At 38.9% G+C, this 12,661-nt stretch overlaps 2 protein-coding genes across 2 annotated transcripts in view; one reads left to right on the top strand and one right to left on the bottom strand.

Moving 5' to 3' along the window:
• dmbt1 (deleted in malignant brain tumors 1) overlaps window positions 1-12,661 on the top strand; it is a 78,785-nt gene that overhangs the window by 57,531 nt on the left and 8,593 nt on the right. The window lies entirely within an intron of this gene.
• Window positions 1,964-2,929, bottom strand: tas2r13 (taste 2 receptor member 13). Its single transcript, NM_001172005.1, is given in 1 exon segment — window positions 1,964-2,929. A coding segment is annotated over 1 exon segment (966 nt).

Raw genomic sequence — 12,661 nt, 5'->3', positions numbered from 1 at the left:
AAATATAAATAATGAAGACCAATTGAAAAGTTGCTCCGAGCTGGTTATTCTATGATATACTAAATGTTAACTAAAAGGAGAAACATCACTTTAAACTGGTGGAAGTAATTCTTTATAATACAACTAAATGTGCTGTTTTAGAACTGATAGATGGCAAAACAAAATACAATATCAGAATGGAAGTACAAAATAGTAGAAGTCAGGGAAGGCTCATTATTGTACTGCACAATGTATTTTTGGGGAAAAAATTGATGGATTGATTTGATTGTTCTGGGTTTGTCACATATTATTCAGGCACCTGTTGCACACAAAGAGTAGGTTTATTTTCTGTATTTTCTGTTTATTGGCCAATAAAAGAGATGAACATTATAATAGAAACACCACATATGTAGGATTATTCTAATAACTATCGGCTATAGAAATTTTTTGTACAGTTCTTGTTAGCATTGTCTTTTATTTTTCACATAATGGAAAACAAAGCATGTAACAGTGTCTACATCAGATAACCTTGTTGCTAGGGTCTAGTGATGTAACTAGGGGACCACAGGCCACAGTGCAAAGCCTGCACGCCCCCCCAGTCTGCCCCCTGTGGTAGTTACACCACTGCTAGGGTCATTGGCCCCCCCTGATATCCAATGCACACACCCCTTCCTGCATTTCTGGTAAGGCAACCTTGCCTAAGACGCAGGAGCTACCACCACTCCAGGGGCTCCCCAGCATCAATAGGGTCACTGCTCCTGATTGGAAACAATATTTTCTCTGCTATTTTTTAATAATAAAAATATGGATTTTAAAAACATACTAGTAAAATGTAAACATTGGTCTGTAAGAACATTAGTACCATTCATCCAAACAACCCTTTCTTATCTGAGTGTTATGCAAAACTTTTCAGCTACTAGTTTTCACATCCAATACATTTCACTTATTTTGGATCCTCTGCCTATTCAGATCGCCCCATGTGTGGTCACCTAGAGGTCCTCTCCTATTCATATACCATTTTCTCATTCAAACCACATCCTGGTTACTGAGGTAATTTGGACCCTAGCAACCAGATAATATAATGTAATAAAAAATGAAGACCAATTGCAAATTGTATCAGAATATTGCATCTCTACATTCTACTACAAGTTAAATCAAAGGTGAACAATGCCTTTAACCCTGGTTACCATTTGGTAAAAATTACCAGCGGTTTGCAATTCAGGCCCCACATATATAGAGCATGGTAAGTAAATTCAAATATAATGGGGATTTTTTTTCATAGTAAAAAAATCCATGAATGTCCTGCAAATAATATCCTTATAAATGAAGCTTAGTGATGTCATCAGTTATAATGAGTGCTTAGTAATGTAATTTTGTCACATGACTCACTAAAACTTGTGTATTATAATTAATAATATACCCCCTGTTGTAAAATATGAGAATATTAGAAATCACCTCGATCTGTATAAAAGCTCTTGGCCTTTGTGCCTTTAGATGGTCATGGAACTCCTCGGTGACTTATAGGATCCTTATATTTTTAGAATAGGGAGTTCCCATTTTAAAATCCTCCTACCCTCATCTATGAAATTAATGAGAATAAGAATGGATTTTTTAGCTAAACAAATATGGAAGATATATAAAACATTGGGGGTCATTTATCAACACTGGGCAAAACTGCCCATGGGCAGTAACCCATTGCAACCAATAAAATTGTTGCATTCATTGTTCTACCTGCAGCTGGCTGAAAATAGCAATCGTTGATTGGCTACTACTGCCCACAGGCTAATTTGCCCAGTGTTGATAAATGAGCCACAGTATTGTTTGCCCCAAGGTAGCTTTAAATATAGTGACATGGTGGTAGTACAAATGTCAAGCTTTTGCTCCAATAAATCCTACCGCATTTAATTTTTATGCATACTCCCTGCGACAAATTGAGCAGTAATCAGAATATTTGGACATACTTTTGATTTCAAACTATGACAAACTATGCAGTATTACATGTAGAAGTAGACTCTGCTTTTTTCACCTTGGCATGATGATAGCAACTAATTTTTTGCCAAAAACTGATGAGGGTTTGTTGCAGTTTGTTGTTCTGAAGAAGAAGCAGCACCGAATGCACCGACGGATAAGATCCGGTCAATACAGTGCAAAACAATCCCTCTATGGAGTTAGGGCTGGCTATTCCGGCTTGGTACAGGTTAAATGAGATGATGTAAATTGCATAAAACAGGAAGAAGTGTCCCACAGATTTCACTGCCCCATAATGAGCTTCTAGTGAGGGTTCCTTGAAACTTGTCCGTTCTTGTTCCTTCATCCTCCTTGTGTGCTTCGTCAGGGAATATACCACCAGCCAAGCTGCTATGCAGAAAACTAGAAATGGCGGTGCGCTCCCTATGAAAGAAGTGATCAGAAAGCGGGAGGTGGATTTGCTGGGAACCCCTAATGGTTGTGAGTTTGATGAGCTGATGAAGTCCACATTGGTCAAACTATTGCAGAGTAAAAGAAGACTGAAGGCTACTGATATGGCTAAACTTCCAAGAAGCAAGATGGGAAGGCAGCGGTCGAAATTCTTTTTGAAAACAACAAAGATGCAGTTGCTGATGTTGACGATGCGGACGCAGTAGAACATGCAGAGCCAGGTGGCATACCACAAACTGCTATTGCTAAAGCACAGGAAGATGTACATGACAGCATCCGTATATTTACCGTTCAGGCTAGTAAGATAAACCGACATCAAGTACATAAAAAACAGGGTCCACAGGAAGGCAAAGCGTGAAAGGCCAAGGCAGATTAATATGGATTCACAGGAGCCCAACTTCCTGCGAGAAGCACAGTCTATCAGACTTGCCGTAACCATAAATCCATTAGCCAGACTTCCAATGAGCACCTCAAATGATACGATCGTAGAGGTGACAGTCTTATAGTCAACGAATGACTGATTGAAATTCATTGATACCATTGTCAAATTTTTGTATCCTGGTTCCATGTTTAAACTTGACTCAGACATGTAGATTGTATATGTAGATAGCAGTCACTTCGCTTAAAGTGAACTCCTTTGATTTGTTGCTTCTCCTTCTAGTTACTGTTCTCTTGCCCTTTGTGGCTAGAATAAATATTGTTCCAGCAAGAGAAAAAAAATCATTTTCATGATCGTGTTATCACGTGTTAACACATGCAAATTCTATGGAAACTAAGCAAAGTCTGCCAATGTAGAGTATGTGTCTATCTGAATATCTTTATATCATTATTATAATAGAAGAGTGCCGCACACAGAGGGGCTTGATGCAAAAGAAAAAATGTTTTTATTGAAAAAGTTCCAAGATTTCGAGCATGACCAGTTCACTTCCTCAGGGACAAACCAACATATATATTTCTTTGCTCTCAAAACTTACCCAGAAATCACAACATCATCTTTTTGTTTTTTCTGAGAGTCTAGATTTTTTGTAGTTTCTTATACAGGTAAAGGACCCGTTATCCAGAATGCTCGGGACCAAAGGTATTCCAGATAAGGGGTCTTTCCGTAATTTGGATCTCCATACCTTAAGTCTACTAAAAAATAAATAAAACATTAATCAAACCCAATAGGATTGTTTTGCATCTAATAAGGATTATTTATATCTTAGTTGGTACTGTTTTATTATTACAGAGAAAAAGGAAATCAGTTTTAAAATTCTAAATTATTTGAATAAAATAGAGTCTATGGGAGACGGGCTTTCCGTAATTCGGAGCTTTCTGGATAAGGGGTTTCTGGATAAGGGATCCCATACCTGTACAGAGATATTTATTTATATAAATACAGTATATGTGTTTGTGGTTTGCCAATAAATCCCTTCCCTGATCCCCCAGAGTTAGCTGTACCTTTTCCCAAAGTTTTCTTGCCTTTATATACCAGGTAAATGACTTGTCTATGAAAGATTCTGACACAGTGACCACTTTTTTGAAATTTTACCAATATTGAGATCCACATTGCTGGTCACCACTTGAGTACCTTCCAGCTTGGCAGGCAACGGCTCCCTTAACTTGGCACTTGAGCTTCAGGTCTCTCATCCTGGCTGAGCACCTCCATCTATCTATTTTAGAACTTAAGCTCCTGCGACCAGGACCCTCCCCCTAGTGTCTTCGATCCTCATCCAAATGTAATTGCAAACCATTTTTGTAAATTGTTTATATGTACATGTTAACTGTTCTGTTTTGTACCCCTCTATTCTGTAAAGCGCTGCATAAATTGATGGCGCTATATAAATAATAATAACAATATAAAATATAGACTTCAATTCCAGGCTCTTCTGCAGTTGATCTCCCAACCCCTGGCCATTAGGGATGATCACCATGGACAGGAGAGCTCATTAGAGGCTTCACTGCTGTGGAAGATGGCTGGAGAGCTGAAAAAGGGGTGGTGTCTGACCCCTACAATATTATTACATTCAAGGCCAGCCCATATGCCTTTGAGACCTCACCATCAATATATACACAAAAGTACATGAATATGAAAGTTAGAAAGTCAGAAAACCGCAACATAGACCGTAAGTGTAACGCAGGCAGGAGACAGGAAAACTCAATTCCCAATTCCCGTCTTCAAATGGTTGGTTACTATGGGTTAGTACAGGGGTCGGGAAACTTTTTGGCTGAGAGAGCCATAAACACCACATATTTTAAAAAGTAATTCCATGAGAGCCATACAATATGTTTGGCCGCGGATGCTGCGGGGTAAGGTAGGGTGGGTCCCAAGGATGGCGGATGCGGAGGAGGGCGTGGCCTGCGCTTGGTGGATAGAAGACGTGTTCTAAGGCTTAGAACACGTCTTCTATCCACTAAGAGCAGGTCACGCATCCCATTATTTTTTTTATTAAAGATTTGGCAGCGAGCCAGATGCAGCCATCAAAAGAGCCACATCTGGCTCCCGAGCCATAGGTTCCCTACCCCTGGGTTAGTAGATCCAGTGCAAACATTGCAGCTTGATCGCATTACCCAAGATGTAGATTAAGTAAATTGCTTTCAGTGAGGTCTCCCTCAGTATCTGCAAATGCAGCTTGTTCACCATCCCTGATATCTGATGCTGAAAAAGATTTGTTAGCAAAACCCATCCAACAAAGAATCCCATATTTTAATGAAAACACTTCCAACCTCTAACCACAAGCATGAACACAACCAGAATCTGAAGTGATTAAGGCTAAGGACCCACAGATCCATGTGTATACAATATAATCCAAACCATCAAGTACTTTTATTTCCATGGGATCTTGGCTAATCTCAATTTTACACATCACAGTTTACAGAACTGGTAGCACAATATGGCTGGACATGGTATAGGATGGAAGCTTATTCTTCCAGACAAGGTTTCTTGTTCCTTTCTTGTCCTGTTCTGTATCACAGGATTTACTATACCCACACACAGGTACTACATGAAACTAACACAACACACCCTTTAATACAGATGCTCCTTGTCCAGAATACAGTTCTTTAGGGCAACTTCCTTATGGGCAGGTAAGTGAGTCTTTCTAGATCTTGTGATTTGCTCTGTAAGATCAGTTTACCACTATTAATCAAGTACAATAAGAAACATACAAAAGGTGTGTTTTGGCCAACAATGAAGGCACAGCTTCATAAAAAGGTAGGACTATAGCCAATGGTGGCCAAAATGAATTGGTAAATGTCTTTTTTCGCTAAGTAAATCTTTTTTTGTATGAATCTCAGAGTGCCCTGCTATTTCCTATTGTACTTAATAGTGGAAAACTGATCTTGGCTATTTCCAAAGCTATATCCTTTGCAGTGAGCACCTACTACTCATGGTGGGCTACTGCTAAGTACCGTTCTCTTTTAACACTAGTAATCAAACATAAGCACAACTGTATGTTACCATATTATTATTATTACTACTAACTTATAACCCTCTCCACTCACACAGGGTCGGACTGGGGTGTCTGAGGCCCACTGGCATTGCCACCTGGGAGCCCCCTACCCCAGATGTGACCTCAAACCCCCTTGAGGTCGCAAATCCTCCTTGCGACCTCGAAAAGGGCGTAGCTAGCCAGCGCTGAGATGCACTGGTGCCTGCAGTAAGTGGAGGGAGTGGGCCTGGGTTGAAGGTCGAGGGCCCATGCCTACTAGGTTTTTCCCAGTGCCCTGCCAGCCCAGTCTAACACTGAGTGTACACATTTGATCCCATTGACACTACACAAATATGTCATAACATAGACACCCCTTAACCCACACAAATTAAGCTTCTGTAGCCTTAAGGGATGTAAGGTGCATATATGTTGGGTATCCTGTTCTAAGAATCTTTGGTAAGCGATCATGAGAACGGAAGGGACCTTAAGAATAAATGTGCATTAAGTTCAGGCTTATTTGCAGATAGTAGTCAGCACGATACCTTGAATCTGTTTTAGAATAGTGCAGGTTCCCCAATGGCCATTTCCCATCGGTATATCCAAACAAGAACAGTCTGGAACAGCACCACTTGTATTCTTGTTTAAAATGCATTTATTGCACAGATCTTTAAAGCAACGTTTCAGCCCATATGTGGCCTTTTATCAAGCTTAAGTTCAGGCTCAGGCATGTGTAATTTTCCCTGTAATAGTAAAATGAAGATTACTGTATAGCCTCAGGTCTTATTAATGTTTTCTTGGGGCCAGCTACTGGGTGGTACATTGTGCTCAAGGTGGTCCAGTACAACTGCAAATTGCTTGAATACACAGTATTACTGCTACCCAAATAGAACATAAACACCAAACACCAAACACATTCCACATGGCAAATTTACGTATGCAAGCCCTTTAAGCCAGTACTAATGGCCAAAAGATACAATATCATTATGCATCCAAGTGGTGAAGATTGGGTAACTTGCTTTGTATTAGGTCCCCCTGCACACCTGCTGAATTCAGCACAACTTTCCAGAAATCTGATCCTCACACCCATTTGCCAGCAAAATGAGAGTGCAGCAAACACAAAAACTACATTTGCATGAGATCCAACCAGATTATTATGGGGTGCCCTTTGTCCCAAGTGCATTTTGTCTACAAAAGTACATTCTGTATATAAAAAACATTCCCCAGTACACAGAATGAATACACACTGTTAAAAAATATACAAAAAACACATTTCTAGTAAAGAATGAGAACAAAATCAATGTTGCGCACAAACGGATAGCATTCTGTCTAACAAATGTATAACATCCCTACAGCAGAACCAGTTTTTTGTAAAGTTACTTACAGAATGAATTATGTAAAACTTTGACAAAATATATAATGATGTAACTACGGAAGAGAATTCAACAGCGGTGTCCCCCCAGTGCTCTTCCGTAGTAATCCAATAATTATCCCCTTTCTGGTGAATGTTCATAATATGAATAAATATAAAAATAAAATAAAATATATATGTTTTTATTATTCACTTTATTGTGCGTGATCAAAAATTTACTAGCTCCGATTTACACAAATGATTGATTAGCAGGAACACTATATTAACATTTGCACACACACCTCAATATTTAGGGGGGTCATTTTTATAATTTAGGAGTTTTTGCAGCATAGAATGTGGTTATGCTGCCGTAATTCCATACAGTATCTAATTTAGCTGCAACAATCACTTTATGACAAGGGCAGACACTTATTTCACACACAATACCCCTTAAAGTTTAAACTTAGTTTGAGTATATTTATTTGAAAGGGATTTTCTGTTTTCAGTTCACTTACTGTTTTTATGTGCTATCAGAAATGGACATGTTAGACAATCAGTATTGGGTTCTTATATAAATAGCCTGGTATAACCACTGAAACACGAATGTACCTCTTGAGTTGCAAGTGTTGTGCGATGTTCAATAGTTTATTGGTAGTTGCGGTGATATATCCATTAGCCACAGCTGTGCCAAAGAATACATGATGTTGGTAGTAGGCACGACTGTGGAAGGCTACAAATAATTGACTAACTTGTTATTTTGCCATGCTAAATAACTTGTTGGCAGTTGTGAACGTAGTTAACGGAGCTAGCCGATTCACAGCCATATAGCTGTCATGATAATGTTTGTAGGGTTTATCGAAATGTTAAGCTTATTGTCCAAAAATCAAGTTTTTTCAAGCCAAAAATTAGAGAAATTCATGACATTTAAATGCCCATTTATTTCCATGAATTGGCCATTTAAGGAGCGTTGGCGTTCATTCTTTAAAAACAATAATAATAGCACAGTAATCGGCCCCTATACAGCCTGCACCCAGTGCAGTTCAAGCTTCCCATACACCCTTAGTGGCCTGAGGTTATTGTGCAATTATAATCATACAGTCAGGTACAGTAGATTGGATCATTTGCATTCTATAAGACCCCAGTGAATGCAGCATTTGGAACATCCATGACATCTGATCTTGGCAATGATTTGCTAGAGAAATTTGTCACAGAGTGAGAACTACATATTTGCATGAGCTGGTCACTAGTCTCTGACCACAAACCCAGACTCTCACACACACACACACACACACGTGCGCACACACACACACCAGGCGCATTTCCATTGTGGCCCAATGAGATGTTATAAGTAAAAGAAATTTGACATACAGTATTTCCCCCCTAGTTCTTTCCCACTTGTATCTTTCTTCTTTCTCTATCTCTTCAAAACCATCTTTCCCCTTGTTAAATGGCGCCCATCTCTGTTTTCCTTTCTCCACCCTTTTTCTTTATCATCAATATCTGTGCTCAGAGCTGATTTTGGAACTGCCTGTAACCCCAAATATATACAACAATACGAACAAGGACACAATGGCTGTGATGTTGAGGTTCATAAAGTTAATAGAGCTTCTCCAGCAGAATCCTGCATTGTAATCTGTTTTTCAAAATTTAATTTTGAAATCTCACATGGGGCTAGCCATATTCTTCATTTCCCATGTGACCTGTGCTCTGATTAACTTCAGTCACACTTTACTGCTGCGCTGAAGGTTGGAGTGATATCCACCCCCCCTCCCCCCAGCAGCCGATCAGCAGAACAATGGGAAGGGAGCAAGATAGCAGCTCCCAGTAGGTATCAGAATAGCACTCAATAGTAAGAAATCCAAGTCCGGCTTGGGACTCCTCCAGTTACATGGGAGTAACAATAGGTTACCTGAAAGCTTCTGAAAGCTCAGACTCAGGCACAATGCACTGAGATGGCACCTACACATTTGTATTTAATTTAATTTTAATTTAACATTTAAAATGGTACAATTAATTATTTGCTATGTAAACAATGTAATATAGTAATAAAAACTATACCATAAAAATCATGACAGTCAGTCAGCAGCTTATTGACTTGTGCATGGGGACCTCCTGACGGCCTGGCAGACCAATATCTGGCCCAAAATAATCCAGATATCTGGCAAGTTAGAAAATCCTGCCTTTCTTACAGGTTAATATGATTAGATCCTGCTTCTGGGATCAAAGAATCCCAGAAGCAAAACATTTAGTCATTAATTTGCTCCAAATATCATTATAATCATTATAACACTTGGCTTCTCTTTTCAATTATGCTTTGCAGCAGAATAGCCAGGCAGTGATAGGGTTAACCCTGTGACCTTCCTGCACCCATTTCTATCCTCTGCCTTGTGCCCCCTCCACCTCCTTTTCTCATTTCCAGTGGTTCCACATAGTTTCACATAATGTTCCTCTTGTTAATATTAACAGCTACACAGGCCTGTGCAGCCCCCTAGTCTTCCCCCCTCAGGGCGGATAATTACCTGTGTACAAGTAGAACACACAGTAAATTGCTTAAACAAGAAGGAAACAAATAATTACCCATGGCTACTCATTATGGATATTTCTGGAACCCCTCCTGATAGGAGACCTACAAGAATGAGGGGGTAAGTTACGGAAACCAGCTTTCCAACTCTCCAGCTTTGAGCCCAATACAATCCCTAGCACTAGACAACAACAACTTGTGGTTATATGGAGGGTGCTGTGAGTTGTAGTACAACAATAGCTAAAAATCAGACACTCTTGAATTAATTTACTGGTTATATAAATGAAAAATGTGTATCATTTAGATGAGAAAGCCAAAACCATATTTCCTTCGGGCAAGTTTAAGTGTACAGCAGAGAGGACCATGACTATTTATTTTAATCCATGTATCAGAACAGTCCAGGAGGTATGCTCTGGGGGTGGGAGGTAGATAAAAGTATATACAGTAGTACATTGCATAACAATTGAATATTTGAAATCACGGATGTCCAAACTGCAAACATTCTGCATTCATGTTGGAAATGTTATAATTTTACATCCACTTGAATGTAGTCTGCAGTTTTCCTCTATGGTTAGGGGCCCCATCCTCTCTAACACGGTAACATCACCCCTACCGTGCCTAAAATCAGCCATGGCTGCCACTGAACAAGGGCATACTGAATGTGTCACATGTTTGGTGTAATCTTATCGCCTTCATCTCCCCTTTAGATTATCATCATGCAGCCAACTCCACAATCACCTCAGTCCTCTTTTAATACTGGACATTCTTGGAAAAACAAAAGTATTTCTGTAGATTGCATAGGAACTGGTTCCACCTTGCACTTTTGCCTCTCTCATAAACATTAAAGGGGAGGCATGCTCAGAGCCAGTCTTATAACTTTGCAGAGCCTTCCTTCCTTTTTATATGTCTCTTAAACTAATGGAGACCTGGGGGCACGCAGGAGCATAACACTCATGTGCGGAGGTAAGGGGAGGGGGGATCATTCCATTCAGGTCCTGAGAACTACTCAACGTTTCTTCTCAAGGGGCCAAAGCAATGGATGTTGGTGCATCGGCAACAAACTGAAGGGCTCTCTAGCAGGACAGAGGTGAGAAATATAATCGATTTGTACATGAGAAAAGTAAGAAACCCTTGTAGATTGTAAGCTCTTTTGGGCAGGGCCCTCTTCACCTCTTGTATTGGTTACTGATTGCTTTATATGTTACTCTGTATGTCCAATGTATGTAACCCACTTATTGTACAGCGCTGCGGGATATGTTGGTGCTTTACAAATAAATGTTAATGTAATGTAACCCTTCATCCTAATGGAGGATTTATCCCTATGACTGGCCCATATAACTGTTCAATTGCACTAACATAGGATTGTTATCTAGGAATCGATTAACTGAGGTCAAATGAAGACTTGAATTACACTTACCTTATAGATTGTAAGCTCTTATGAGCACGGCCCTCTTTGCTCTCCTGTATTGATCAGTATTTGTAGGTTATCTGTATGTTTAATGTATGCACTCTTCTGTAGTACAGGGCTGCCGAAGATATTGACATTTCATAAATACCATATTTGCTCATAATAATAATAATAATAATAATAATAATAATAATAATAATAACTTGAATTGTTACTGTACACTATTATAGCTGCTACTTTACTATGCTGGAATAAACTACGAAAAGTGTCTTTAATCTGTGTAATGTAGTGTGTAGTGATTAATAACAGAAAATAAAGGTATGGGATCCATTATCTGGAAACCCATTATCCAGAAAGCTCTGAATTACAGGAAGGCCATCTCCCATAGAGTCCATTTTTATCAAATAATTCTAATTTTTAAAAATGATTTCCTTTTTCTCTGTAATAATTGGGGGCAGAACAGCCCTATTGGGTTTATTTAATGGTTAAATGATTCCCTTTTCTCTGTAATAATAAAACAGTACCTGTACTTGATCCCAACTAAGATATAATTACCCCTTATTGGGGGCAGAACAGCCCTATTGGGTTTATTTAATGGTTAAATGAGTCCCTTTTCTCTGTAATAATAAAACAGTACCTGTACTTGATCCCAACTAAGATATAATTACCCCTTATTGGGGACAGAACAGCCCTATTGGGTTTATTTCATGGTTAAATGATTCCCTTTTCTCTGTAATAATAAAACAGTTCCTGTACTTGATCCCAACTAAGATATAATTACCCCTTATTGGGGGCAGAACAGCCCTATTGGGTTTATTTCATGGTTAAATGATTCCCTTTTCTCTGTAATAATAAAACAGTTCCTGTACTTGATCCCAACTAAGATATAATTACCCCTTATTGGGGGCAGAACAGCCCTATTGGGTTTATTTCATGGTTAAATGATTCCCTTTTCTCTGTAATAATAAAACAGTTCCTGTACTTGATCCCAACTAAGATATAATTACCCCTTATTGGGGGCAGAACAGCCCTATTGGGTTTATTTCATGGTTAAATGATTCCCTTTTCTCTGTAATAATAAAACAGTTCCTGTACTTGATGGTAACTAAGCTGCGTGAATCCATATTGGGGGGCAAAACAATCCTATTGGGGTTATTTCATGTTTCAATTATTTATAACTTAAGGTTATTACAAAAAGAACCCCAGTGATATCACTGATTGCTATGAGTTACTGTATTGGGGAATATTACTGTGTCAGTAAATGATTATTGTGAATATTATTTTTTGTTACTTATGAGGTGTTGCTTTGCTGATATAATAACCAGTTATTCCATTATCCATTCAATATTGTTTATGTTTCTATAACTTAAAGCTGCAAAAAAAAACTCCCTTTATTTATTCATACTGCATCCTTACAGACAATCATCCTTCTGATCATTTACTCTGAGGTGAGTAGTGTGTGTCAGTAAGATGTATAATTAACATTAGCTCTGTAGTATTGCACTGTATGGTTCCCACCTTTTCTGGAGAAACTACCAGCCTTCCTATCTGGTGTTCTCTTTCCTCATTAATAACAG

Source organism: Xenopus tropicalis, chromosome 7 (assembly GCF_000004195.4).
Source record: "Xenopus tropicalis strain Nigerian chromosome 7, UCB_Xtro_10.0, whole genome shotgun sequence".
Classification (NCBI taxonomy): domain Eukaryota; kingdom Metazoa; phylum Chordata; class Amphibia; order Anura; family Pipidae; genus Xenopus; species Xenopus tropicalis.
This window is presented reverse-complemented; position numbering and strand designations above follow the sequence as displayed.